Source organism: Carettochelys insculpta, chromosome 14, assembly GCF_033958435.1.
Source record: "Carettochelys insculpta isolate YL-2023 chromosome 14, ASM3395843v1, whole genome shotgun sequence".
NCBI lineage: Eukaryota > Metazoa > Chordata > Testudines > Carettochelyidae > Carettochelys > Carettochelys insculpta.
Genome location: NC_134150.1, coordinates 26,115,085 through 26,142,569, shown reverse-complemented (window position 1 = coordinate 26,142,569; position 27,485 = coordinate 26,115,085). Strand labels below are relative to the sequence as shown.

Here is a 27,485-nt window from a genome sequence, read left to right as displayed (position 1 = left end):
GGCTGTTGGATCCAGCTCTTAGTGTCTCAGATTGTGGGCTGTAAGGATGTATCAATCTCTCCAGGCCAATAGAGCTATGGCACACGGTCTACATTTTAACATCCTTCCCTTTCCTCCTGTTCCAAGTCTTAGCTCCAAAACCAGAGCACTTTTTAAACAAATTTTGCTGTGACCCTAAAACACTCAAATAATCAAATGTCCCGTTCACTGTGCAACCAAATGCAAACCAGTGGGCAAGCGTTCCCTGTGATAAGGAAGAATGTGCAGGCAGCAGTTTGTTTATATTGGACAGGTGAAGAGGGTGAGGATAAAGTTCAGCTACTGCAAATATCAGTTAAAAAATTGCATAATTGGAGTCGTTCAGGCAAAATCTGCTTTATAGGGTAGATCAGTTGTCAGGCTCAGTAGTTTTGATAAGTCAGCTTATGAATGGGTATGTTGGTCCCATCTTCTCTCACTCTCTGAACAACAGAGTGAAATCCTGGCCCTGTGGCACTTAATGGGAGGTTTGCTGCTGAACTGAATGAAGGCAGGATTTCACTTGTACAGCCATACAAAAAGGTAAAAATTGGGTAAATAAATTCCTTCTTTTCGAAAACAGAATGGAGTTCAAATCCAGAGCTGAAGAGTGTAACTATGTTCCCAATCCCCATTATTATCTTCAATTGGAACTACATGCCTGGATCAGAGGGCAAAAGTAACTCAAGCTGTGTAAGACTAGCACCTGAAAATGTTCCAAGTACAGTGTGAAAGTCTTCAAAGAGTGTTTCAAACTAGACCATCAAAATAAAGTAAGCAGTCCTGTGGCACCTTAAAGACTAACAATATTAATTAGCTTTTTCTCTCAGTGCTGCTCCAGAATCTGAAGAACTCGGTCTTTCCCATGAAAGTTCATTACCTAATAAATAATACTGTTAGTCTTTAAGGTGCTACAGGACTGCTTACTTTGTTTTCCTAAGGTACAGACTAACATGGCTACCCCTCTGAGACTGTAGACCATCAAAAAAGTATTTGAGCTGACACGGCACAGCTTGCTTTGTTTCTTCCTAGGTCAAATGAAAAAAACAAAAACACAGCATTCATGTGATTGTAGTTTGAGAAAGAAAGGAACACAGATTATCAGTTACTAACAGTCCTTTCTCTTCTGTCATTCCAACAGTATTCAGGCTTTCAACAAACAGCGGACAAGTGCTTTGTTTGTGGACACCTCATAATGGAAATGGTAAGAGTTAATTCCTTAATTGTAGAATACATTTCTGTTGACCCCAGAAGGTATACTGTTATGTGCTGTTTGCTTTTGACCTCCTCAGACCATACCTGTGTTTCCACTATCACCAAGGACATTTTAATCAAGGAACCATCACTAATAGCATGAAAACTAATTCCCACAGTGTTGCCATTAACACTTATGGCATAGGCTATGTCAGCAAAACTGGTATTTTGTTGACAAAACTCACGGAACATCCACATTCCCAAGGCATTTTGTCAACAGTAAATCGACAGAATGTGGCACTTTTCTCGGCAGCCTTCTGACACTCCCCCACAAGGCAAAACACCTTTGTCAACAGAGACTGTTGTCAGAAAGCCAGTCTGAAGGTTCCAGTGACCTTTCTGTCAACAGATAGGCCTTCTGGGACACCAGGCAGCCCTGTCTGCTGTGCTTCCAGTTGGCCGTTTTGCCCAGACTGTCTGGCCACACTGTCAATAGAGCAAATCGCTCTTTTGACTCGCTTTGCAGTCTGACTGCAATCTGTTGACAGAAGTTCTGTTGGAAGTTTTCTTCTGACAGTAACTTCTGTTGCCATATTGCTCTAGTGTAGACTTAGCCATAGAGAGTTCCTTCTCTGTCTGAACATGTGGAACTCTGATGTTGCTGAGCAGTCCACCAATCAGGGGGGAGGGGATATAGGCACTAGCAGTGGAAAAAACTTTGCAACATTTTAATATCCTGCCATAAAGTATGGAATCTTTTCTTGAGGAAGGACAGGGAGTGATAAAAGAAAACAAAGGAATGTTGTTTCTTATATAGCCAGGGGAGACAGCAGGACCCCTGTCATGAGAGGGTGTACAGTCTGGTAATCACAACTGAGGGAACTAGAAATCAAAAGCTTAGACCTCCTTTCCCTTCTCTTACATTATGACCTTGTTCACCTCACTTAACCTTATCGTGCTTCAGTGTCCCCTTCTGTAAATGGGGCTAATTAGGGTGCTTACCTGTAGCTGAAGGTTCTTTAAGATGTGTAGTCCCTATTTGGATCCCCAGCTTGGCTGTGCCTGAGCATCATGTGCTGCCGCTGGAGCTGGAACCGTTCTGTAGCAGTGTCTGTTTTCCTGCATCTGTGTTGTCCTTGTGTGCCCAGCTGAGTCTGGGTGGGCTGATGCTGCTCTGGAGCCCTCTTACCACTAAGCTGTGTAGTGTGCAACAGGAGATGGAGGGGCAAGTATTGGAATCTAAATAGGGACTAGACATCTTAAACACCTTCCAGTTACAGGCAAGTAACCTCTTCCTCTTCTGAGTGATTTGTCCCTACATGGGTTCCAAACACGGGTGGGTGGTGAGCAATCACCAGCACGGAAGTGGGTGCAAGAATTTGTGAGCAGTCAGACTGCAAGATGGCACAACCAACGGCTGCATCCATTGCTGCTGCTAGAGCACTGGTGTAGTGAGAGGTGAAGGTGTAGACAGGGCACCACATGGCTGCTTGGCAAACGCCCTGCTGCAGGCACGTCCACAAGGCAGGCCAGCGTGGTGGCTTGTGCTCATTTGGAGCCATGACTCCAGGAGTGGAGTTATGATGGAGGGAGTATAGTATTTGTAACTGCAACAGGAGAGCCAGTTGGAAATGTGTTTCAGGGAGAGGGCTCGGCCCTTGCCGCATTCAGCAGTGGCATGGATGAGGCCTGGAGTCACTGTGTGCATTGGAAGTAGAAGACCCACCAGATGCCCACTAGTTGGGAACAACTTTCAGCCCCAGTAGAACAGTGTGTGGCAGACACGGGAGAGTGCGGTGTTCTGGCTCTGCTGGAGTCATGGGGTTTGGAATAGAAGATTGTGAGGTGGGTGCATTGGTTGAGGGGAGACAGCCTCCAGGAGCCCTTGGCGAAGTGGAGAGAAGGGGCCAGCGAGGGGAAGCCAGCCCTCTGCACCATCCAAAGCGTGGTGCCCCCTCTCTGCCCTCGCAGGCACTCAGTGTGGCACTCCAGAGGCAATTTAAGAGGCCTGGGGCTCCAGCCAACACCACAGTAATAGGAAGAAAATGGTATCTATGCCTATTTACATAAGAGAACAGACAGCAAGGCAGCAGGGGGTCCAACTCCAACTGTCCGGCAAGAAGAGGGAAATGGAGCAGTGTCATTCTGTGTGGCCTCATAGCCTCAGCTGCACACACAAGATCAAAGCATGATGCATGGGTGGGTGGGCAGACACTACTACAGAATAGTGCTAAGGCCTGGCACACACGTGCATCCAGGTTTAGATTCTAAACAGGGACCATCACTTGCTGAAGAAGAATACTTCCTGGTGCAACAGCAGCCACAGGAGGGGGTGTTGATTTGTTTGTAAAGCATTTTAGGACCCTGCAGGGAAAAGGCAAAGTATTCTATCACTATTACTACCAATCCAGGAGAATAAAACTGAAGGGAGGGAAAATTCATGAAGATAAACATTCTGAATTGAATAGAAGGGCATCACAACACAAACTCTTCGGTTGTTGTACTGTCGGGGCCAAAGATGCTGGACTTATTTTCCAGGGTAGAAGCAGCAACAGTAACAGCAGCAGAGTCCCCCTTGCTAGCCCAACTGGTCTCCTTTTTGATTTACACAGTTTACACCCATTAAAATAAATACATTACCCACAGATCCCTCCTCTGTACATTGTTGGGAGGACAGCAGCAGTACGGCCCACAAATGTACCTTTTTGATTCAGTGTCTGTGTCAATGAAGATGGGAGCTTACTGCTGTGGCTTGAAAGCAGAGAGATTCTAGGACTGATTTTTGGGGGGTGGGGTAGGGGCATGTTGAGCCACACGTGGAGTGACACCACAAATGAATTTGTTCTAAGCAAAAAAAAATCCCCCCCAAAATGAAGTGGATTAAATGCACACTAAAGAGCTGTGTACAGCAGAGGTCAGCAAACCCCAGCATAGGTGCTAAGAGTGGCATGTGAGCCAGGTGCTTAGCCCCACCCCCGCCCCATGCAGCTGGGCACGTGTTCAAAGCCATGCCACATGTGGGTTAACAAAAGACCAACCACCACTGAAACAGTAAAGCTCCATGTCTTTATTTATTTATTAATGCAGCTGTTGTAAATAAGGCTATTAGTGACTTTAAAAAGCATCACCAGCACTTGGACCTGACAAAGAGGTCAAAAGGTGAAATTTTGGCACTCTGCCTTGGAACGGTTGCTGATCCCTGCTGTACAGTAGCACTGAGTGTTAATAAGGTTCTAGTACACCATTGTTTTCCTCTTGGCTTAAAATGTATACAAATGTTAGCATGCAGTTGTTAAATAGCAAATGGATTGCAAGCATTAATGTTTGGGAGGGTGTGGAAATGTGCACTGGCTGGGATGACTTAGCTGAGGATTCTGGCTCCTAGCTGAGTGCTCATGATTGGACCAGGGTAGTATTCATTTTCACTGGAGAGCAAATTTGTAGAGCTGTGAAGGAGGAGAAGGTTTTGCAGGTTTTAAGTTGGCCCCTAATTTCCTGGAATTTTGCAAGAGTCCATAATATCAACTTGGTGGAGCTCTGTATTTAGAAGCTTGGCCAGTGATCACCTGCCTTCTCCTATCAGCAAGCAAGCTACCACAAAAAGAAATATTGCTGTGAGCTTCGGAAATTAAGCAGTCTTATTTAGCTAATTCCTTCAAGCCCGCCCCTAGTTATGAATAGGAAGACAAACGTGTCTGAAGTAGTGGGAATCCTGCTTACTGTTGCACAGGTGGGTATTTGTTTGTTTGTTTTTGTTTTTTTAAAATCAGGCCAGTCACCTCCACAGGTTAGGGTCCAGTCCTGGTGCTGCTCAGTACCTGGAGTTGCAGTTGTCTCTGCAGTAGGTCTGTGTCCTTAATTTCTACAGAGTCAGACCAATATAATTGGTCTATTATCTGTGTAGCCAGCTACCAGGGGGCGAATATGTGATAAATGCAGGAACACAGAGAACGAGCAGTTCCTAAGCAAATACATAGCAAATTAAACTTGATACTTAGTCACTAGCTAGATAACTGTAGGGTATTCTTTTAAAAGCACAACTGGACTGTACATACTTATTTCTAGGCACCAGGTTCTATTGATTGGATTGTTGACTTGAACTTTACTCATGAAAATATCTGCAGGGGTTTGGGACCTTAGTGGGGAGGGGATCTTTCACTGGCTAGCTTCTCCAGACTGAGCTAGGGGAATTTTCCTGCCAGGTACTATTTGAAATTGCCTTCTGAAAGTGACAGTCATCCACAAAAATGTGTGATATCTAACATAGGTTGTTGCGAGCTGCCTAACAGACTGTGTGTGAGACCAAAGAACTCTCAACATTGACCCATGTGACAGGCACAGCCTCTTCACGGTACCAGTGCTGCCCTGGAAAGGTTGTACTGGCCAGGTCACCAGCAGCAAAAGGATCTTTTGCAGGTGGTCACAGAGAGGAATGTGGTAGAAGCCAGTTTCCAAAGCCCTGACTGGCAGAGTCTCAAAAGCCTATGAGAGTTTGGAGGTTCAGTTAATACAAACTGATTTTAAAGTAGACCTGATCAGCTTGTACAAGAGAAACCTACCACTGTGACAGTGATGTAGATAGTAGCCAGCTGTATTTGTGGTGGATTAGGACAACTAATGGAGATTTGATTATTTAAGTCACATGGTTGTAATTTATCATTTTTCATAGATTTGTGGACTTTAAGGCCACAAGGGACCATGTGGACCAGTGTTTCTTAAACTGTGTTCCGCGGCCCACTGGTATTCCGTGAACACCTCACAGGTGTTCTGTGACCATTTGGAAAAAAAATACACTGATGGTATATATTTTCTGTTGTTAAAACCAGATATACAGTGTCACTACTTCATGACACCTGATTAAATTACTTCATTTTGGTTTTGCTGTATACGTTGCTCTTTGAGGTTGGTTGTTTTTTTTGGTTTTTTTGGGTTTTTTTGTTAAAATTTTCACAGGTATTCTACATAAAAAATGTTTGGTGTTCCATGGTCTCACAAAGTTTAACAAACACTGACAGACTGATTTTCTATATGTCACATGCCACTTAATTTCACTCCTGTATTGAGTCCGGTGACTTTTGTTTGGCTAAAACAGATCTTCAAGAAAGCATCCAGATGCTGTTTGAAGACAGCTTTACTTTCGTTGTGTGTGAAGAGGTTTTCATAGCTCTACATCCATTTGCAATGTCACAGCGAATGGTGAAGGAATTTTCCCATTGTACTCCCAGTTTTCAGTCTCCTCTCGCCACCTAGGGCCTGCAAAACCCATTGAAATTAATGAGATTGTGGGCTTTGGATCTGGCCCTTTGCTGGTGAAGCCACAAAATCAGTGTTTGTTCAAAGGTGCATGCCATGGTTAAAATTGAGTAATGCTGATGCATGGTGAATGTTGTCTGAAAAACAAACACTGGCTGATTTTGTCGTCTGGCAGATCTTACAGGCTCTTGGAAAGTCATACCATCCTGGCTGTTTCCGCTGCGTGGTATGTAACGAATGTTTGGACGGCGTCCCCTTCACTGTAGACGTGGAGAACAATATTTACTGTGTCAAAGACTATCACACGTAAGAATACAGGTTCATTGGCGACTTTTGCAAAGTTGTTAATATTGAATCATCTTTGCACTAGACACTGGCACTGCCTAAATATCTTTAAAAATCTGGCCTGGGGTCTTACTCCTATTTGCCACAAGGACCTTCCACACTATTCTGACAGCATAAAGTGTCACTTATATTCCTTTATACTGCCTGAACAGTAGTGAAGAATCCAGCCTTCTGCATGAATCCATTTCTCATGAACTTGTAGGCATATGTTTGCATGCACACAGGTAAAGGTGTTCCTGGCAGAGCCGAGCTCTCTTGATCAGGGGCAGTAATGTGATGAAATGTCCCATGATATTCCAGCTAGAGGTAGAATTTTTTTCTGTCATCCCACTGACAACACTTTGAATTGTACTGAGGTTCAGTAACCGCTTAGGGGACTCCCAAGAGACCGTGAATGCTCTTGGATGATATCAGGCTGCCCATGGGCCAAGTTCTAATGCAGAGCCCTATGCCCAAGAGGAATCACAGTGAAGTCAGCGTGGATGTTTGGAAGATCTGACATAGTAAGAGGCCTGAATCAGCCCCTTCCCACGATCCAAACTTCAGAGGCGTTTGAATCCCTGATCTAGAGACATAATTTGCTGTTACAGCCCATCTCTAAAAAAAAGAAGCTGTGATTGAAATGCTCTCAAGGTTCTACGTTTTTTTAAAATCTAACTTCAATATTTTTCTCTTCTTGAATCTTAGTGTTTTTGCACCAAAATGTGCTTCCTGTAACCAGCCAATTCTACCAGCACAGGTATGAAGTTGTGTGTGTAAATCTTCTTAAATAATGTAATTATGTGCATATGAACATTTTTCAAAGATCTGCTCAAACCCAGTAAGAAATAAGCACCTTGGGTATTCAAAACCCTTCCCTTACCCCACCCCCAGAAAAAAACTGCATAGCTAATGCAAAATTAAACACAGCCCAGCAATAATAAAATTCTTATACAAGTCAGAGTCATAATAATCAGGGTACTTAGCAATTATGCACCAAAGCACTTTGTATCTTAAAGGTGCTTCAGCAGTATTCATTAATGTTGCTGTCCATCTGATTTAATTCAAAGCCCTGACAAGAGACCTGAGAACAGACTTTACTTTTAGAATTTCTCAGCTACCCATTCAGTCAAGAAGTATACTTGGGTAAATCAAATGTTAGCTGTTTAAAGATACTCAAGCTCCAAACAGAAATGGATATGATGTAAGGTTTGCCCTGTTCAAAGAGGACATGTCTTCAGCTATGTCTCAGCAGGTACAAGTGAAAGTGCTGCAGATAGCTGGTTTCGATGTTAGAGGCAGAGCTGGAGATGTGTGTATTAGAGATGAATCTGAAGCCATATGCTGGCTCCAGCCCCCCAGACATTGGGCCTGTCTCTGGTGAATTGAAACTAGAACCCCAGAACCCAACCTACTCAACCTTTTGAGGAAGACAGGGCTTTGGAGCTTGTACAAGCTGCACTGATAGGGTCTGAATATTAAATTGATTTTCAGGATACGGTTCATGATGATGGGTATCAACAGACCTTGTGTTCGTTTCAGCCTGCTACACAGAGCTATGACAATGCAAATTAACTACAGGAAAAATGTCTTCTCAAACCCTGCAAAGTGAGGATTTGACATTTTTATTTTCAATAAGCCCACTTGCATATGCTGTTTACTTAATAAGGGCTTGTTTTTCCAAAGGTACATACACAGAGCTCAAGTAGCTTGTCTTAGGTCTCTCTGGCAGCTGTTACATGCCAGATAGTTCTGTTATCATTATGGTATTTTGGAACCCAGTCCTTCAAGCTTCTTCCCAAGAAGTCCAGTGTTCCCTGAACTCTGTGGAAATCAATGGAAATTGGGTGTGTACAGCACATTGCAATTGTAGCTTTTTGGAAAAGGCTGGTGTTTCAAACCCATCTTCTGTATAAATTGTACAGGGCTTTATCTGACCACACTTACCCATATTGAGTAGCACCCAACTCTGCGAATAGTCCTGTGGATTGCAAGGGGAGAATATGTAACATGAAACAGGTGGCAGAATCAAGCCAATAACAGCAGAACTGAGCTCAGCAAAACCAAAGTTCAGATTTATTTAAATGGCCTTTTACCCAATGGTTGACTACTTCGGAATTCTGTTTATTTTAGCTGAAAGTAGCACTTTGGCACAGAAAGACATTTGTACATAGAGAGGGGGATCTGTGTGTGCACTTGCGCGCACACACCTACATTTGTTATTCTCCTGGCTGTGTGCAACACTAACACTTACTTTGCCAGTAGTGACCTGAAAATGGCATAGAACCAACAGCACTCTGCCTTCCATGGGGCAGTGACTAGTCAATGGAGAACAAAAAGAAGTCTTGTGACACCTTATAGACTAACAGATATTTCTGATACAAGTCAATGGAGGGTATAGTCAAGGGCCTGACAATTCTCTCCTTTATGCACAGGCCTCCTGGTGCATATTTCATGTGTCCAGACTACTGTGTAGACCCCATTGTGTGTATCCCATAAGCCACTGTGCCTTTATCTGCCATGCACAAAGTGGAATGTGACATAGTACTTTACTGCTCCACTTCCAGGGCACATCCAGGATAGGGGTGTGAGCCACAATCTTGCCCATACTGTTCAGTGAGATGCCTGCATCCCTCATACTTGAAATTATTCTAAAGAGGAGCTTGATAGAACATGCCCTGATTACACATGTTCTCTTTATCCTCATCCACTTCCCTGCAGTTTGCATATTACAGAGTAACCATTTCCCTGAAAGCTTGGCCCCTTCTACCTCATCCTCTGACTGAGCTAGCAGGTAACAAGACTTGCAGCAAACCTCCAAGAGCATTATCCGCGCTTTCCCAAGGAGAATGTATGTGTTAGTTCAAGTCTGGCGGGTCAGGTAATGACTTGCCTGCCACTCCTCTCTCGTAGCCTGCATCACGTCTGATGCTCACCACACCTGAAACAAGCAGCAATTCAAGGCAGAATTTTAAACCAGATTCATTTTCAGTGACTCAGGAGTTGGCGAAGTTAACCTGTGACGTACGTGGTGCCTCACAGGGTCTGGGTTTAAGCCATGATTGTACATGTGCTTCATACGTGCATGAATGCATGTGCACCCTCCTGCCAGGGTTTTGTCACGCACATGGCTGATAGCCCATGACATCTGAATATACGGATTTTCAGCTGGCGGGGTGCACATGCTAGTGCACCTGCAAGTCTTGGTGGAAAATCAAGCCCAAAATGCCCACAAAGAACAAGCAGCTTAATAAACAGGAGTGATAAATAGTTTGATCATTTATTCCAAACCCTAAGTGGTTCATTTTCAGCAAGAGTCCTAGGAGCTTATGAACCAGGGGCTAATTCTAGCCTTTGAATAGGTATGGATAGTACAGCTGAAGTCTAAACAGGGGCGCTCTTAGAGATCCAGGGTACCCACCTTACTAGAATAACAATATGGTACAAACAGAAAGCAACAGGTTCAGAATTGTACACAGTGGAGACAGGTGAAGCTTGCTGGTGGCCTGGAACATCTGCTCACTGCAGAAGATGAAAGAAGAAAAGATCGATCCTCACACAGTGAAAATGCAGAATTACTCATGCTCAGAATAGAAAATTAATAAAATGCCACCTACGTTCCTAGTCTGATTTTTCTCCGTTTTCCAAACCAGGGCTCTGAGGAGACCATTCGGGTGGTGTCAATGGACAGAGATTACCACGTGGAATGTTATCACTGTGAGGTAAGCATGCGGCACCTCTGCCACTCAGTAGGATCAAGGCAAGATCTGCTCTTTAGGAGCAGACTGCACAGGAATGTAGCAGTATCTCGACAGCTGGGCCTTAGGTGCTGGCATGGCCTGTGTTACTTGGCACTCAGAGCAAAGAGGCAGAAGAGAGAGAGGCAAGATCTCTCCAGGAGAGTTTCTTAAGGACAGATTTTTGAGTGGGGGATGAGGAAAGCTAAGCTGGGGATCCTGAAATTCGTGAGAGTCTCCCCACCCCAGCTGGCTGTTCTGATAGACAAACAATCCGTTTCTGTTAATGTTTTGAGAACACTTCCTTAAATCCTAATTTGTTTCCCATCTAATGTTCCAGCTGGATAATGCTTTAGGTGGGCTCTCCTCTTTTCCCCCCATCCTACTGACTTTATGTTAAACTGCCCCACTGGGGATTGATTTGTCTGTTCTTTCATTATTCAGTTCACCATCCTCTCCAGTTTCAAACCAGTCGTTCTCCCTGCTTCCACCCAGGATGGTTAACTGTATTGTGTGCCTAGATAAAGGAGTTACATGTCTGCCATGGGCATACGCAACTATTGGAGAGGAAAAGTTGTGGGCTCAATTGTACAGGCTGGACTTGGGTCCCTTTGAAAACAGGGCCATTAATATAGTACTGTTTAGCTTCACAGGTTTCCGAAAGTGCAGGGTCTGGTCTTTAGGGGCAGAGGACACTGGACTCATTCATATTTGGGTACCAGGTTGCGAGACTTTAAAGGCACTTGGACAAAGGCTAAGCACCTGCTCCTAAAAACCCTATCAAATGTTACACAGGTTGGGCACCAAACTCACTAGTCCTCTTGGAAAGCCTGATCTCTCGGCAAGAATGAAATGCTCATTCAAGAGAAGGGACATGTAAAAGGAATTTTCATAGTGTCCGTGTTGCCAGCCAAAGAGCAGTTTGTAAATCAGTGGGGCCCCTTTTAAAACTAAATTTCATTAAGAGGATGGACTTTAAGGCAATGTTGTATGTTTGTGCAGCAAGATGGGGGGGGAGACGTGGGGGGCCAGGCATATTAGCGTTTGGCATGTTGTTAGTGAATCCTGAGTCTTGAAACCTCTAAATTAGGGACTGAACTAACTGATGGGTGGTACAACTGCAATTGGATACAGTGCTTGGCTAGCAGTTAAGAGGCCTGAGCCCAGACTCTTACGCTTCACTCATGGTTTAGTTCATTCTTAGGCAGCTCCCACCACAAACCCCCAGTCAAATTTGCCATTGTGTCCACTTTTATGAGCCTGCTATCTAGACTATCATAATCATAATTGAAGCGCTGAGGCTGATGGTCCACAAATAATTGGGCATTCAGAGTTTGTGTGTTGACTTACCATGGGGAACGTTTGTCAATGCAGGGGGGCCTACAGAAGGAGTGACGAGCTGTGATAGTCCAGCTACTGTGATCTCTTTACAAGGAAGGGACACAGGTTTTAAAAGGGGCTCTGCAGTGGAACTGTGTGGAATTCCTTACCTAATTAAATGGGAGAGGATTTGAGAGATTCATTTACAAATGGTGAGGAAAGCTAAATAAGTTATAAAATCTCAAGTTCTTTCCTGTTTCGTCTATTTCCTCAATTCATTTATGAATACGAGGTTAAAAAAAAAAAAACGAAAATCCCCAAAATTAACCAACAATTATATTTTAGTTTACCAACTTATTCTCTTATCATTAAGGAACATAAATTTAATATTGAATGATCTGAAATGTCAAAGCAATAAAGGGTCCCTAAACTTTTATGAAGTATTCTAGCATTGCCTGACAGCACATTTTAATACGTTATTCAAACTTTAGAAATTTTATAAGAGTTGAGAATTCTAAGTGATGGAAGTTAACATCACATTTCAAATATGATTATTTAAACTTGGTCTCCTCTTAAATCTTAGAAACATCAGGTTAGGATCACTGAAACTATCTAGTTGCCCAAATTGCTCAATTTCTATGCAACACTGTTCTTGTCTCTCCAACTTTTGTCCGGATTGCTTAGAAGCCAGAATTTCTAAGTATTCCCCACTCTCTTTCCAAATCCTGGAATCCAAATGTAAAACCTTTATTTGCCTGACCTCACCTGGCTTGGATTAGTAACACAGTTCTCTGGAACCAAGCACTTCCTTGCTGCAGCATGCACAATTTTCACCAAGGAGGATTTCTCTTTTGCTTGGGTTATTTCTTGTAGTAAAAGAGTAGTAGTAAAAAGCACATAAATAAGTCCCATACTCTTTCCTCTCCTCTCTCTCCTCCCCCACCACCCCCATTTTGTGCAAGTTCATTAGACTGTGACCGGGGAGATGTTGCTTGCTTTTTAAAATCTGCTTTTAGAATATGGCAGCTTTACTTGCACCAATGTAAGGCTTGGTCTACGCTTGCCTAGGCAGGTAAGTTGATTGTAGCTACCCAGTTCTAGCTGTGCCAATTGCATAGCTAGAATCAACTTATCTGCAGTCCACTTGCATGGCTGTCTACGCAGAGGGAGGTCAGTGGGAGAGAGTCTCCCATTGACCTCCCATACTCCTCACAATATTGAGTACAGGGGTTGCCCACTGACCCCAGATAGTTCGATTTCACAGGAAGTCCAGTTCTGCAAGAAGATCCGAAGTTCAAATGGCCTGCCTCTCATCTGAATAAAATTTTCTTTCTATTTAGTCCTCCTCTGGTTCTCCAACCATTTCTGCTCTTCTTTACTCCGAGTTCAACATCTTTCAGCTTCTCCGACTAGCACCAGATTTAAGATGTCCATGAGTGTTGCATTACCATGTAATTAATCTGATCTTTTGTCATGGCTGGACCAATGAGATGGATTGAAGACTATACTGCAAAAGTCAGCCAGGGAATATATGCTGCACATTCCATAAATGTCACATTCCCTTACGTTTTAGAGACATCACTCTCAATTTATACATTATCTGCCAAATAGTTCCGAGATGGCTGCAGAATCACATGAATGAGAGAACAAGAGACCCCACCAAAGCTTCAGAGTCTGACATGACATAGTCGCTAGTTAACTTGTGGGATGTGTTTTGTTTCTTTTAGGACTGCGGTCTCCAGCTCAACGATGAAGAAGGACACCGTTGCTATCCATTAGAGGGCCATCTACTCTGTCATAGCTGTCATATTAGGCGCCTCAATATCAAAGTGCCACCACATCCACCTCCAAGCTACCCAATGCATGTTACAGAACTCTGAAAGAAACTTTTCTATAGTAATGAATCATTAGAAGATGGAAGAATTTTAAAATGACTGTCCAGCTTTTAAAGATGAAATTCCTCTTATGACCCTCTAAACCAGCTAAGTTATTTATTTTTGTATCTTGTGAGAGGGCCTCTACCATCTTGTGCATGTTTCCATTTACCTTCAGTGTTGTCACTGAGATCACTTGAAAAAAAATGATGCACCCCCTGAAATAACTGCAGACTGCATTTCTCAAAACAGTTTTTATGAAGGATTCTGTTCTATGCTCCTTGTTCATCCCACTCCAGTGGGAGTTTTACTTGAGTAAGGAATGTAGAATTATTCCTAAAAAGTTATTAACAAACACATCACTGCAAGTGTGATTGGAGAAATACTAGCATTTTAGCTAGTCCCATTGCATCCTGGTCTTTGAGAATAAACGTTCTTACGTTTCTGAAATATGTAGATTCCCAGCTGTAGTCAATAGGAAGCAAAGTAAATATATTTTTAGTATTGAAAATCTTCAAACTTGAGTTAATTAATTTTATTGGTGTCTGTGAAAACAGTGATCCAGCAGAGTATTTAGCTTGGTGCAGAAACATGGCAGGCTTCTATAGGAAGCACATCACAGAAGAATGGGCCCATTTGAAAGGGCTGCTGCATATATGCAGAAAGTTCTGTCTCTCCATAATAACTTGCCACTTACATGCTTGGGTTTTTTGTAGCTGGTAGTGATTTGTGATTCAGCACTTACCAAGCAATCTCTTTTCTTTAACCTGTTTTAGTTGCTAGGTTTAGCAGCCCTTTTGGCTATGCAAAGGGACACTTATGTCTCTACCCTACTTGTTTTATACAAGAATTAATTTGTTACAAACTATTTTGCAATATTTTGTCATTGCATTTTTCAAATGGGTAGCAGTTTTGTCTTTTCAGTTTAATGAGTTCTTTTCGTATGTAATTTTGAATAATTACAGCAATCATCTTTGTTTGAAAACCAAGCATGATTTAGCAGAAATAATAATTTAGAGGTTCAGACAATTGAAACAGAAATTGGTATTTTATAACAAGCACACTTTCATTTTTTGCATAAGCTTTTACAGTAACCTCAGAACTCTGGGGCAATATGTATCTTCCATATAGGAAGTTAGATGAATCTTTTTTTAATACTTGTTTTCTACTGTGGGTTGATGATTTACATGCAAATCACACATCTGTATGTTTAAATAACAGTTCCATGTAATCTCATGAGGATTGATCTACACTTTCCTGAAATTATTTTATAGTTTGAAATATGGCCATCATGCCCTCCCTTAAATGTATTTAAATGATAAAATTCTTTTACTGTGAGTTAAATGGAAATATCAGGCGAGATTCTCAGCATGTGTAAAACTGACAGAACCAAAGTGACATCAACGAAGCTGTGCAGATTTAAATGACCTGTGAATCTGGCCCACCAGTTTGAGAATTGTCATGGGTTAAATTTCGTCTAACCGATTAAGGAAATAGCTGTTGTTTGGCAACACCGTGGAAGTGTAGCATCTAAAGACTCCATTTATGCAATAAGGCAATTCAGGGTATGGTTGGAGAGCACAGGGAGACACGGATGGGTTTTGATTCCTGAATGGAATAATTAACTCATTGGATTCCCACTCCTTTTACAGAGCTTTTGAGATTCTAAAAATCTCTGAGGGAAAAAAAAATTCTTTGATAGAGATGAGTGCACAGGGGAGCTGATAGATATGCCAGGCCCCAGGGTAAGGTACAGAGGAAGGAATGTGGCTCTACTCTCCTGGAAAGGGCAGGGGCTTATGCAAAAGGGGTGGGAACAAGGGCAGCCACCCCAGAGCACTGCCCAGACCACAGAGTGTGTGTCTCCCACAGCCCTGAGCACTGCCTGGAACACCGTCTTGTGCTCCAGCAGTAGTTTTAAAGGATCTGGGGCTCTGGTTGTTGCTGCAGTGGCAGGGCTGGGAGAACCCTGGGCCCTTTTTGAATCACCAGACCCCGGGGCAGTTGCCCTCTTCCCTTCCCGCCTTCTCCTGTTGGCCCTATTAATGCATCAGTTCAAAAATGGCTGCTGAATCGTATAGTTGGCAAAAATTATCTACTCTACTGAATGCTCCTCAGTATGTCCAATGCACCTTTAACCAGTCATTTTATAATTAATGGCTGGCTTAGCTGATGTGAAAGCCATGTTTTGGAGCACTGCTAATGCTACAAGTAACCTCTTCCTACAGGAGTTGACAAAATAGTTCTGATTTTCTGGAATATGAGACTGGAGGCCCCATACACAGCTTTGTGCGGTTATTTGCACTCCCTTGATGTGCACAGTTAACTATGACTGCATGTGCATAGTGACTTGCCAAGTACATGTTTGGGCCTTTCATCCCTCAAACTTAAGCTGTAAAAAGTAAAAATGGATATTCTGACAAATCTGATTTTATTGAAGTAACTTGAAGAATTTGCCTAGTATTGAAAATATCCGTTTCAGAGTGTCAGAGCTTCCTGGTAAATATTTTGTACTTGTCCTGTTATAATATTTTTCTGTTGCATGAAATAAGTTTGGGCCATACTTTGCTTCAAGGCATTTTATTAGCATATGTTGTTAAAAATAACGGCGCGCACGCACGCGCACACACACACAAGAACAAATATTAAAACGTACAGAAAATTTAGGACTCTTCACATAAGCAAGCCAACCCAGAACAGTGCTTTCAACTGAAAAGGGCATATGAACCAGGAAAGAAGATAGAAAACAGATGAAAGAAATCAAACTAGGTCATTGGGCCCATCCTATGCCAACATATTAGCTAGTGCTAGTTCTACTTCAGTGATAAGTGTTGTAAGTTTTTTCACTCCTGCATTGCTTTTCAGTGGACAGCACTACCTAACATGTACATACAGTACGTCTTTAAAAACTATCATACTTGAGAACAAAATAATACTGAATTTCACATTTTACTTTTTCATTCTTTCTAGTAGTCCTACTCAGTTCCAATATCTGTTAAGTATCTACATGGTAAACTGTTGAAAAATTATGTTTCGCTATAGAAAGAGCAGTTTGTTTAAAACCTGAAAGCAGCAGTTGTTGTTCCAGTATGTTCCACAGACAGGGCATTCTAGTAAAGCACCATAAGTTACAGTGAGCTTTTAGAGAGGTGGGGGAGGCAATATCTTTTATTGGACCAGCATTTGGCAGAAGACAAGTTTTTAAACCACAGAAAGCTCTTGTTTAGGTCAGCTGGCTTTTACACTATTAATGTAACAGCTAGATGGAGCGTAATTGGTATAATTGGCCAATTATTATTAAGGAGGAGTAAGGGGGAAGCTATAAGCAAATCTGAAGTGACATGGTGTACAACTGAGTATTAACAACAGTTCCTGTGCATTTTATCTCCTGTCTGGGGACTTGTATAAATGAAAGCATCTAATGCTTTACTTAGGGAGTATTCTTACATCAGTCAGTTCAACACAGATGTAAACTTCCCAGTATTGTTTTACAACATGATTATTTATTAGAAACCCTTTCTGTGTTCTGTACTTGGAGAATATTTCCTTAAAGTTACAGCATTTTATAACTTGTTCTCATTTGCATCATGAGAACTCAGGAATAAACCTTTCAGACTTATTTAATTTTTTTATGGAAAACTTCTACAGTGTCCCAAAAGGATGTGGCCATTTTAGGAGATTCACAGAGTCCCTAGTGCACTGGAAGATAAGTTCCAAAGAGAAGACTAAAATCATTATTTGGGCTCGGGGGGAGGGAGAGAGGAAGGGGATGGAGAGAAAATCTCCAGTAACTGAGCTTTCAAAAGGGATTTTTTTTAAATATCTTTCATAAAATGGGGCTTCAAAAATAAAGTATGGATGGGGGAGCTCTTTAAGACAAGAAATTCCAGAACAATTAAGTAAACCAAAGCTCTAAAGGAGGCACACAAAAGCTGCTTTCTTGTGTTTCAAGAAAAGTTTAAATGTTTGTGATTCATCATGCAACTAATGCCATAACTAGAGTATATAATTTGACTTAAATTAAGTTTTCCTTTGAGAATATTTTCATTTTCTTTAAAAGAATATAGTTTTCTTCCAAGAACTTGGACCAACGTTGATTTTTGTTTTGTAGGAAATATATAAATTCCCTGTTTGTATATCATGTAACTAGTTTACATGCTGCAAATAAACATTAGTTTAACTATTTTTGTATATATCCTTGTAAAACTTCTAAATGTGCTTCTTGTCTTTTAGTCCCTAGAATGACTTGTGGTTTTTATGTCTCAGTGTTTGATTCCCTTGATTGTTGAAGAAAAAGACTGGGAAATGTAGATTTATTTATCTAAAGAAGAAGCTACTTGCTATCATCCTAAGTTATTTAATATTAAAAGTCAGAAGTTTCATTTAACCTTAGATGTTATAATCTGCTTTTTTCAATAAAGACATTTTGTAGTTATCTTTGATTCTGTAATTTGTTTCCTGAAAGTAAACAGCTTTTGATTTGTGTCAGTAAAACATCTTGGCTGTGTCTACACTATCCCAACACTTCAAAATGGCCATTTTGAAGTTTACTAATGAAGCGCTGAAATACATATTCAGCGCCTCGTTAGAATGCCGGTGGCCACAGCACTTCAAAATGGCCATGGCTCGCCACCACGTGGCTCATCCAGATGGGGCTCCTTTTCAAAAGGACCCCACCAACTTTGAAATCCCCTTATTCCGAGGAATAAGGGGATTTTGAAGTTGCTGGGGTCCTTTCAAAAAGCAGCCCTGTCTGGACAAGCTGCGCAGCAGTCAGCCACAGCAATTTCGAAGTGACGCAGCCACCGGCATTCTAACGAGGCGCTGAATATGTATTTCAGCGCTTCATTAGTAAACTTCGAAATGGCCATTTTGAAGTGTTGGGATAGTTTAAACACAGTCCGTAAGAGATTCTTACACTGCATACAGAAATGCCAACTGATACTGATTACAGCTGTATTCATGAAAATGTTTGGTTCTTAGGTTCAGGTGTAAGACTTGATGACCCTCTTGAGGTCCCTTCCAGCCCTATGAGTCTATGATCTAAAATATGCCCATATCTTAAGAGCCTGCAGCTTCACTTAGAAGAGAATTTAGCCACTCTGGCAATATGTATTATATATTAACCTTAAACAGTAAATATGTAACCTTAAACAGTCTGGCTATTTTGTACATGGAGCACTTGGTTTATTTAGATCAACACATGCTGCTCAGGACACCTACTGTTTCAAAAGAGTGCAGATCCCATCAGAAAGCTACTGGCCTGGGTAATAATCCTATAGAGACTCAGCAGGATCAGAGCCCTGGTTTGGAAGGGTCTCTATAGTAAACTTGGTTTTAATGGGTATTCAGTCTACTGGGATTTTCAAACAACTGGGATCAGGTGTCTCTCCCTCCCACTCCTCTCCTGCCCATTGGTCATACAGGGAGCAGAGAACCCACTCTGAATCCAGCTGCCACCTGGGGATTGGCATGTGCCTCGGGGCCCCTGACAAAGGGGCTCCCCCTGAGCCAGTGGCCTGCGACAAGGCAGCCCTGCTGAGAGGAGGCACTGTGTTAGCTGGGCAGGGCAGGCTGCTCTGGCTGCTGGTACAGGGCCCCAGAGACCCCTATGAGCACCCCCGAACGTGTGGCCTCTGATGACCTGAAGCCAAAAGTGGCGATCCAGCTGATGGAGAGCAGCATGCTGACCTCAGGGGAGAGGAAGAGCCCCACTGTTTGGGGCAGGCACAAGGTGGGCAGGAGGGGCAGGGCATGGCTGTGCCTCAGCCTGCCTGGGAGGAGGCAGCACTGGTGAAGAAGAGCAGCCTGCCACTACAGCTGGCTGTGGGAGGAGCTGCCGGCCTGCTACGAGGCAGAGGAGGAGGGGGTCAAGCGAGGAAACTACCATGCCACAGCAGGAGTGGGGTGAGAGCCACCTGCAGCTGCATCAGGGACTGCAGGAAGATACTTCTCCGCCATCCAGAACATTTAGCAACTTCCCAGGCTTGGAGCTGTTGGATGTGAAAGCGTTTCCTGTCCACCCCGATGATAGACGCATTATCCAGTTCTGTTGTTTTGTGGGTGTGTCAATGAGTTTTAGTGTTAACCCCTCACATAGAGTGGTTGTTTTATAGTTTACTTAATGGCTTTGTTAATCCTCCTAGACTTTTCCTCTCCTGTGGGCAAGGGAGCATGACTGTTTTGTCACTTTGTTTGTGGTAGAGAGAGGTAATTTCCCACCCACACATGATGGCTATTCCATCCCTTGTAATCTTAAACCCATCCTCTTTAATTTTCTCTCACCTCCTCTCTAGATGATTATCCTCCTTATGTACCCTGCTCAGCCAGGAAGAATCTTCAAAAGCTGGTGCTCTTGTCAGCTTAACAGTTTGAGCCACTGGTATTGGAATCTTCCAACCATGAGTGGAGGCAGGAGAGCCGTAGGACATATGCAGTATCATCTAGCCCCCCAGACGTGGCATGAATGTCATCCATTAATATGCAATAAGACACACTTTTTGATGGTTTTCTGCTACTGCTAATTCTTGTGGATAGCTGTGCCTTGAGTGGAAGGGGCAGCTCTGGCCAGGTGTACACACACTAGGTTTCTTCAGGAAAGAGATGAGATTGCTCAGAAGAGTGATGCAGCTGTTCCAAAGACACCTCCAAAGCCATGTCCTCATGATTCTGGGGAGAGGGAGAATTGTTAATTCACCAGTTACCTCATACTGCTTGTAAAGCCTGACATAAATCACATGTATGAAGAACTTAGAACTTTGCAAGAGAGTATCATCAGAGCTGCATTTTGCAAACATAGACAAAGTAAGCCAGACTCTATTACTGCAAATATTTGTGCCTACTTGTTTCCACCTGCTTGGAAGGACCCTAGTATTAAACAATCATCTACCCCCTGAAAATGAGACCTTTAAGTAGGCACCACTTTGAAACTCTAAATTGTTCCCTTCACCGACTACAGGTTCTACAGGAAATAGGAAGTGTTCCCATTTTTAAGCTTACCTAATGAAATCATAACTCCCCAATCCCCAGCTGTTTGGCCCTGTGTTTCCCTATAGTGGAGCCTCCTTTTTCACTCAGTGCTCGTGGTTTTTATTGCCAGTGACAGTTTAACCAAAGTTTGCAAGTCAAAGGTTGGGTTCACACCTCTCCAAATAACATTTTACTGGTGTTGAGAGTAAGTCAATCTACGTCCTTGGAGGTTATCAGGAGGAGACTGGTGCAACTTCTATAAAAGCTGGGAGGTGCTATCCACTAAAATCAGCTCACTCTCCCCCAAAGCACAAAACTACTTATTGCAGGGTTAATTATAGTTTTGATATTAGAAGCTTTAAATATATCCAATGAGAAGAGGGAAAAAGAGTTGTCCAACTATCTTATTTAGCAAGCATGACACATTAGGCAGAGTTGGAAATTACACTGTTGACTTGCCAAATTCAAGACTCTAACGTCTTGGGGAAACCACTGGCCACCCTTCAAGGAACGCTTCCTGGCTCATCAATTAGCAAGGCAGTGGAGAGCTGCACTAAACTTCAGAAAAACATTGGTGTTTATCAAGTTTTTCCAAGACCCCCAGCTGAGCCCACTTTTTGGTTGTGGGTTTTTGGTTTTTTTTTTGGTCAATCGAAGACGTAGAACAAGGGGCCCATTCTATTTGTAACTGGATTGACTCCTTTAATCTTATTGCACTGTTTTGATTGTGAGGTGATTCAGCCTGAAATAAACTGTTAGTCTATCATAGCCACACTTTTGTTGTACACTGTCATGCTGCCAGCTTCAGTCACATATGTGTAGGGTGACCACATTGCCCTATGGCTAATAGGGACACCAGCCTCCAGGGATGGGGGTCTGCTGTTCCATGTCACAGCTTTTCCGTTATGGGGGCAGCTGCTCCTCAGTGAGGCACCAGGGATGAGGCTCCCCAGCCTCCTGATGAGGGGGAGTGGAGGATGCGGGTGCCATAACCTCCCTGCAAGGGGGTGCCAGGGAATGAAGAGGCCACCCTATAGAAGCCACCCTGTGGAGGAGCTTCCTGGCAGCAGGGGCTGCTGCCTCCAGACACCAGGTGCCAGGGGACAGAAGCCCCACAAAATACAGGACAATTGGCCCATTTTCTTAAAAAAGATGAGATGCCTGTGAGACAGCTTACATAAAGGACTGTCCTGGGAAAAATGGAGCAGAGGGTCACCCAAGTTATGTGGGGTTGATTGTGTGTATCTTACACAGGAAAAACAAGCCGTGAGCTTTGCAAACTTTGAGAGCTACAAGACAGTAAGGCTGCCAGTGGCAAAGGACGGTCATTTTATAAGCTGAGCAGCAACATATTTTAGATAAAACTTTCAAAGGACTGTGCAATGAATGAAAAATCCCCAGAAACCAAATTTGTACGTGTAAATAGTGTGTCTATACCTGTAATTGCCTAACAGGGCAACTACTGTATCAACTAAGGCCATTCAAGTGCACCAAAGGTGGAAATGTACATAAAAAGAGAGGCCTTTTGAAAGTTTGTCATTTGAAAGTGATGTGTTTCTTTTTAACAAAGTTAAAGGAAACTGGTCAGTAGTGTATTGAAAAGCTCTGGCCTTGGCTGCAACAGGGAGACAAATCAAACTACTACTCTTGGCACATTCTGAAAATAACATGCCCTATCCTCAACTGATGTCTGTCAACATGGCTTCATTGAAGGCAATGGAGCTATTCTGAGTTACGCCAGTTGAGGAGCTTGCTCTTAGTTAAACCCAAACAGAATTGCTGCAAAGAGGGTTTGATGGGTGAACCAAGAACAATCTCACCTACCATCTTAAGGCAAAGAGGGGCTGAGGGAACGTTTCAAGAGCAACAGTAAATTCATGTACGCAAAAGACAATTGTTGCATGGTTCCAGTCTCACTTCAGCACCTTTCCTGATGGTCCACAAAGGCACCAGGTCTGAGGACAGGCTGCAGAGTGGAAGTAGGCACGACAAAGGAATGGAAGTGCGCAGATCAAGAAACAAAGAAAAGCATTTCCTTGATTTGTCCCATTCCTACCAAAAAGCTGCATGTTTTACTCTAGCTCCCTAAGTAGTTTGTCTGATGCTGTTTGTGGACAAAATAGCCAATAAGCTGGAACTGGGACCCCCTGTTCACGTCTTAGAACAAGAGAATTACAGCAGTCCTTCTCTTCCATTTCCCTCACCTTCACATAAGCCTTAGGCTTACCCTATTCCAGAGTTCTTTGTGTGCCTGTCTAAGAAGGAGCATTGCAGAAAGAGGGATTTAGGGGTCATAGTAGACCACAAGCTAAATATTAGTCAACAGTGTGATGCTGTTGCAAAAAAAGCAAATGAGAGTCTGGGATGCATTAACAGTAGTGTAGTGAGCAAGACACGAGAAGTCATTCTTCCACTTTACACTGCACTGATTAGACCTTAGTTGGAGTGCTGTGTCCAGTTCTGGGCACCACATGTCAAGAAAGATGTGGAGAAATTGGAGAAGGTCCAGAGAAGAACAAGAAGAATGATTAAAGGTCTAGAGAACATGAGATCTGAGGGAAGACTGAAAGAAGTCGGCTTGTTTAGTTTAGAAAGGAGAATTCTTAGAAGGGACATGATAGCGGTTTTCAAGTACCTCTAAGAGGGTTACAAGGAGGAGGGCGAAAAATTCTTCTGCTTGGCCTCTGATGATAGGACAAGGTGCAATGGGCTTAAACTGCAGCAAGGTAGGTTTAGATTAGACGTGAGGAAACTTCCTGTCAGCATGGTTAAACCCTGGAATAAATTACCTAGAGAGGTTGTGGACTCTCCAACACTGGCAATGTTTAAGAACAGGTTAGATATGATACTATTCAGAGATGGGCTAGATGGTGCTTGGTCCTGCTGTGAGGCCAGGGAACTGGGCTTGATGATCTCTCAAGGTCCCTTCCAGTTCTAGTGTTCTATCATTCCATAGGGAGGACTGCAAACTACAAATGTCTGTATGGCAGAGATCGTTTGTGCTCCAGAGACAGACCAGCAGCTTACTGAAGCACATGGCTCAGAAAGCGTACAACATGTGATGTTGGGAGGTCTTATAGAAGAGAAGGCCAATTCTGCTCAGTGTTTCCAAATAGTCAATTTTTGAGTTTGTCTGCTTTGCCTTTAAAATATTCCCATTTTATTCTATAACATAAGGCCAAAGATCCTGGTAAACTTGTGGCTCTGGCAGCTTCCAGATGTTAGTTTGATTAAACATATTCGTGCTTATGAGGTAATTTAATCTTGAATGTTGTTTTTGTGCATTAGTCATCCTGTCTCCAACACTGGGGTCCAATTTCACAGGCTGTTGAGACAATAGTCTGAAACCAGGCTTCTAATGCACTGTGATGAACAATTTCCAGCACGTTTACCATACAGTCAACCTGTCTTTTGTGGTTTTCTTTGGGCTCGATACTGTCCCCGTTTGTGCACACCTGCAAGACCCAAAGCCAGCAATACGGTCAGAAGCTGGGTCTACACTCACGGCAGAAGATTGAGTGCTTACGTTCGATCTTCTGGGGTGCCAGTTCACACCTGTGCAAAACTGTTTGTTCCAGAGTGAATGTCGACCCCAGAATTTCTTTTAAGTGGCATGCTATTAAGGAAGGTCGACAGGAGGAGCGCTTCGGCTATGAAGACAAGCCCTGAAGTAGACAACTGCAAAGTCAATTTTCAGTATGCAATTGGCGTACCAAAAATTGAATAGCAGCTGTTGCCCTTCCAAGTAAGTGTAGACGCAACCAGAGTTTCACCATGCAAGGGTGAGCATGTCATAATTGTCCTATACAATCATCCCTCGATATACGTGGTGATTGTGTCCTGGGCAACCTCCACGTAAATCAAATTTTGCGTACATTGGGGCGGGGGGGGGAGATCTCCAGAATTCCCCTGGCTGGGGAAGCAGGCGGCTGGGGAACGTGGGGAGGCATGCATGCAACCCCCCCCCAGCTTCTCCCAGCTGGGTGGCACACAGCTGCTTGTGCCACGGTTTCTCCCAGCTGAGGGAAAATGTGCTGCAAGTAGCTGTGCGCCCACCAAGCTCCCCCACTGAGGGAGCCGGGAGCTGAAAGTGGGGTTGGTTTTGATTTGCACTTAACTTGCGTTCGTGCGAGTTAAATGCAAATTGAAATCACACTTCTCGATTTCCATACTACATTTCACAGGGAATTGGAAGGAAGTAGGGGTTAAGTGAGGTTTTCCTTGGACTCCTCCATCTGGTGTATGAGAGGTATAGGAAAGAGAGATGCCTGTTGATATGTAAATTGTGAGTTAACTGGTGCCCCCGACACACCACATTGTTCCTGCAGTTGGTAGGACCAATAGTACTATGCATGGCCGTGAGCTGCAAATTGCAGCATGTATGCAGCTCTTTACACCATCAGCCTTTTGTTTAAAATGCCCCATTCTCAGACGGGCATGCTGCTCTCAGGAGTGCGTTTCCCTACCATGGGTCTCCTTTGAATTGAAGGAGAGATGCTGGACCAGGGCCCTGGCTCTGGTCCAGCCCTCTGTACTCTTTTAGGGGTCTCCCCTGCAGAGAGACAGCTCTTGAATAGCCAGCTCTCCGCCCCTGTTTTCTAGTGGACGGGCTGTCTGAGGAGCAGGGAGGGGTGTGGGTTCTGCAACGTGCACTCAACAGTCCGAGACAAGCTAAATGGCCTGTAGAGAGCCTGAGAAGCCACCGTATATTAGAGGAGAACTGAGGATACTCTAATTTACACCAGGGGCCAAACCGACCCCCAGCTGCTCTTGAGATCCGGGGAGCACAATGGTTAAGGCACCTTTGCTCTATCACCAGGATCCTGCAGCAAGCACGGTTCAGCCAAACCAGGTAATCTGGCCCTTGATGGTCACACTTCAACTACATACACGTATGGCTACTTCCCAAGGGTGTAGAGGGCTAAAGGAGTTGAAGGGCTGCTCAGAGCAAGCAACTTCCAGGTTTGACCAACCAGTCAACCCTCCCTTGGACCAGTGTTGCACAGTCGAGGGCTTGGGCAGCCTGTCCAGAAACAATTCAAATGCCACCCAGCTGATTAGCCATGTCCCCAGCCGGCAGCTTGTGTATCGCTTGGTGAGGCACATCTGCATACGCATTAGTACACATAATAAAACTTATTCCACACCTGGATGGAAAAAATTGGTGGGCACACTGCCTGCGACTCCCTGGCAGAGCGGTGCATGACCCTGGGCAACATGTCATATGCCCTCCAGCATTACTCTGTGCAAACAAACGCTAATAGCTTGCACTTCTCACACTTTTCGCCTGAAGCTCCAACAACACCATCAAGCCCACTTAATGCATAATCCCCTCCCCGCCCCCAGTAAAAGTCATTAATAACCCTATTTTATCAGTGGGTAACCTATGTATGCCTTGGTTTATGTGACTTGCCCAAGACCATATAGCAAATCAACAGCTGAGCTAGGTATAGAATCCATGGCTCTCGGCTCAGGGAATCCAACAGAGGCCCTTGTCTGCTATGCTATGGCTTGCTATATAGCACACTGTGGTGTGGCTGAGGCACAAAATATTTAGCTCTAGACAAAGTGGCCTCCTTTGGTGCAAGCTGGCACATTGTTCAAGGAATAAGCCAAAGGGGTGTGGTTGGAGCATAAAAATCTGAATTTCATCTTCCTCTAAGAATTTCCTAGAAATGGAATTTGTAGCTAGGAAGGGCCCAAGCATTCGCGGTTCCAAGAGTCAGTTCTGATTCATCCCTGGAGCACGTGAGTCACTGGGAGTCTTGGGTTCATAAAGAGTGGGCGCTAAACTGACTTTATGCACAGCAGGAGGCTGTAGAGCGCACACGTGCTAACCTTTAAGCTGAAAACTGCCAAACGAACACATCCGCGCAGGTGTTTCCTTTTCCCTACAGGCCATCTACTTACCCGCTTTATTCAGACATCGTGGTGTCCTACTGTGTGCATAGCTCCAGTAAATTGCAAGACAAGGTGTTCAGTGTAAGAGTAGCGCAAATAAATCAGCTCCTGTTCTTGCCCCCTTTTTAAAAAACAACGCTCCCCCCTCCCCCCCACCAAAAAAATGTGTGGTTGAAGGGAGAACGTATCAGAGAAGCCTCTGATAGCCTGCATGAAGTGGAAGAGCCATGCTGGAAAGGCCTGACAGAAATTATGCCACATTTTCACCCTAATGAGTGTTGAAAGAGCTCAGCAAGTGAACGCTAAAAGGCCATGGGTGAAATTCTTCTCTCAGCTATAGTGCTATAAACCACCATTGCTTTTAGTAGTGTTTAATGCCAGATTTAAACCTGTGTAAGCATCTCACTATTTCAATGGTGGAAACTGCTGGAAGTCCCTAAAAATACATTTGTTTGGGTTCTTAACTTAATCCAAACACATTTGTGCTGCCTTTAGAGCTGTCGCTTCCTCTCTGGCCCCGCGCTCAACAACAGAGCTTTCGGTTAAGAATGTTCTGCAGGCACAGAAGCATCTTGGATTATTTTTCCCATAATCAAAAGAAAACAAATCCCAGAGCAGGCCTGGCAAGGCACTTCCGGTCAGCTCCACTGTGCCCCTAGAGACCCATTACATTCTGATGCTGACTTCAGAGGGCATATGAGAGAATTTGCTTTCATAATAACATTAGAAAGTCAAAGCAAACGGACATGTTTTCCAAGTCCAAACACCAGCAAAGCCTTTTTGGTAAATTAATGTCTGACACATTTTTTTTTGAACTGCTGTATTGCTTAGAGATACTTTACCTAATATACTGATATGGTTCTCAGTGCCCGAGCAGCTGAGCACCTATATTTAT

General features: G+C 43.5%; 1 protein-coding gene across 4 annotated transcripts in view; it reads left to right on the top strand.

The window, feature by feature from the left end:
* WTIP (WT1 interacting protein) overlaps positions 1-18,137 on the top strand; it is a 123,387-nt gene extending 105,250 nt beyond the window's left edge. For 3 of the 4 annotated variants that reach the window (XM_075009009.1, XM_075009011.1, XM_075009012.1), the window contains 5 exons: positions 1,160-1,222; positions 6,641-6,771; positions 7,498-7,549; positions 10,443-10,511; positions 13,574-18,137. In XM_075009009.1, coding sequence (XP_074865110.1) covers positions 1,160-1,222; positions 6,641-6,771; positions 7,498-7,549; positions 10,443-10,511; positions 13,574-13,726 — 468 coding nt within the window. In that variant the 3' untranslated portion in view covers positions 13,727-18,137. Of the gene's footprint in view, positions 1-1,159; positions 1,223-6,640; positions 6,772-7,497; positions 7,551-10,442; positions 10,512-13,573 lie in introns of those variants that run through there. The other variant, XR_012647501.1, reaches the window with a different exon arrangement.
* The last annotated feature ends 9,348 nt before the right edge of the window (positions 18,138-27,485 follow it).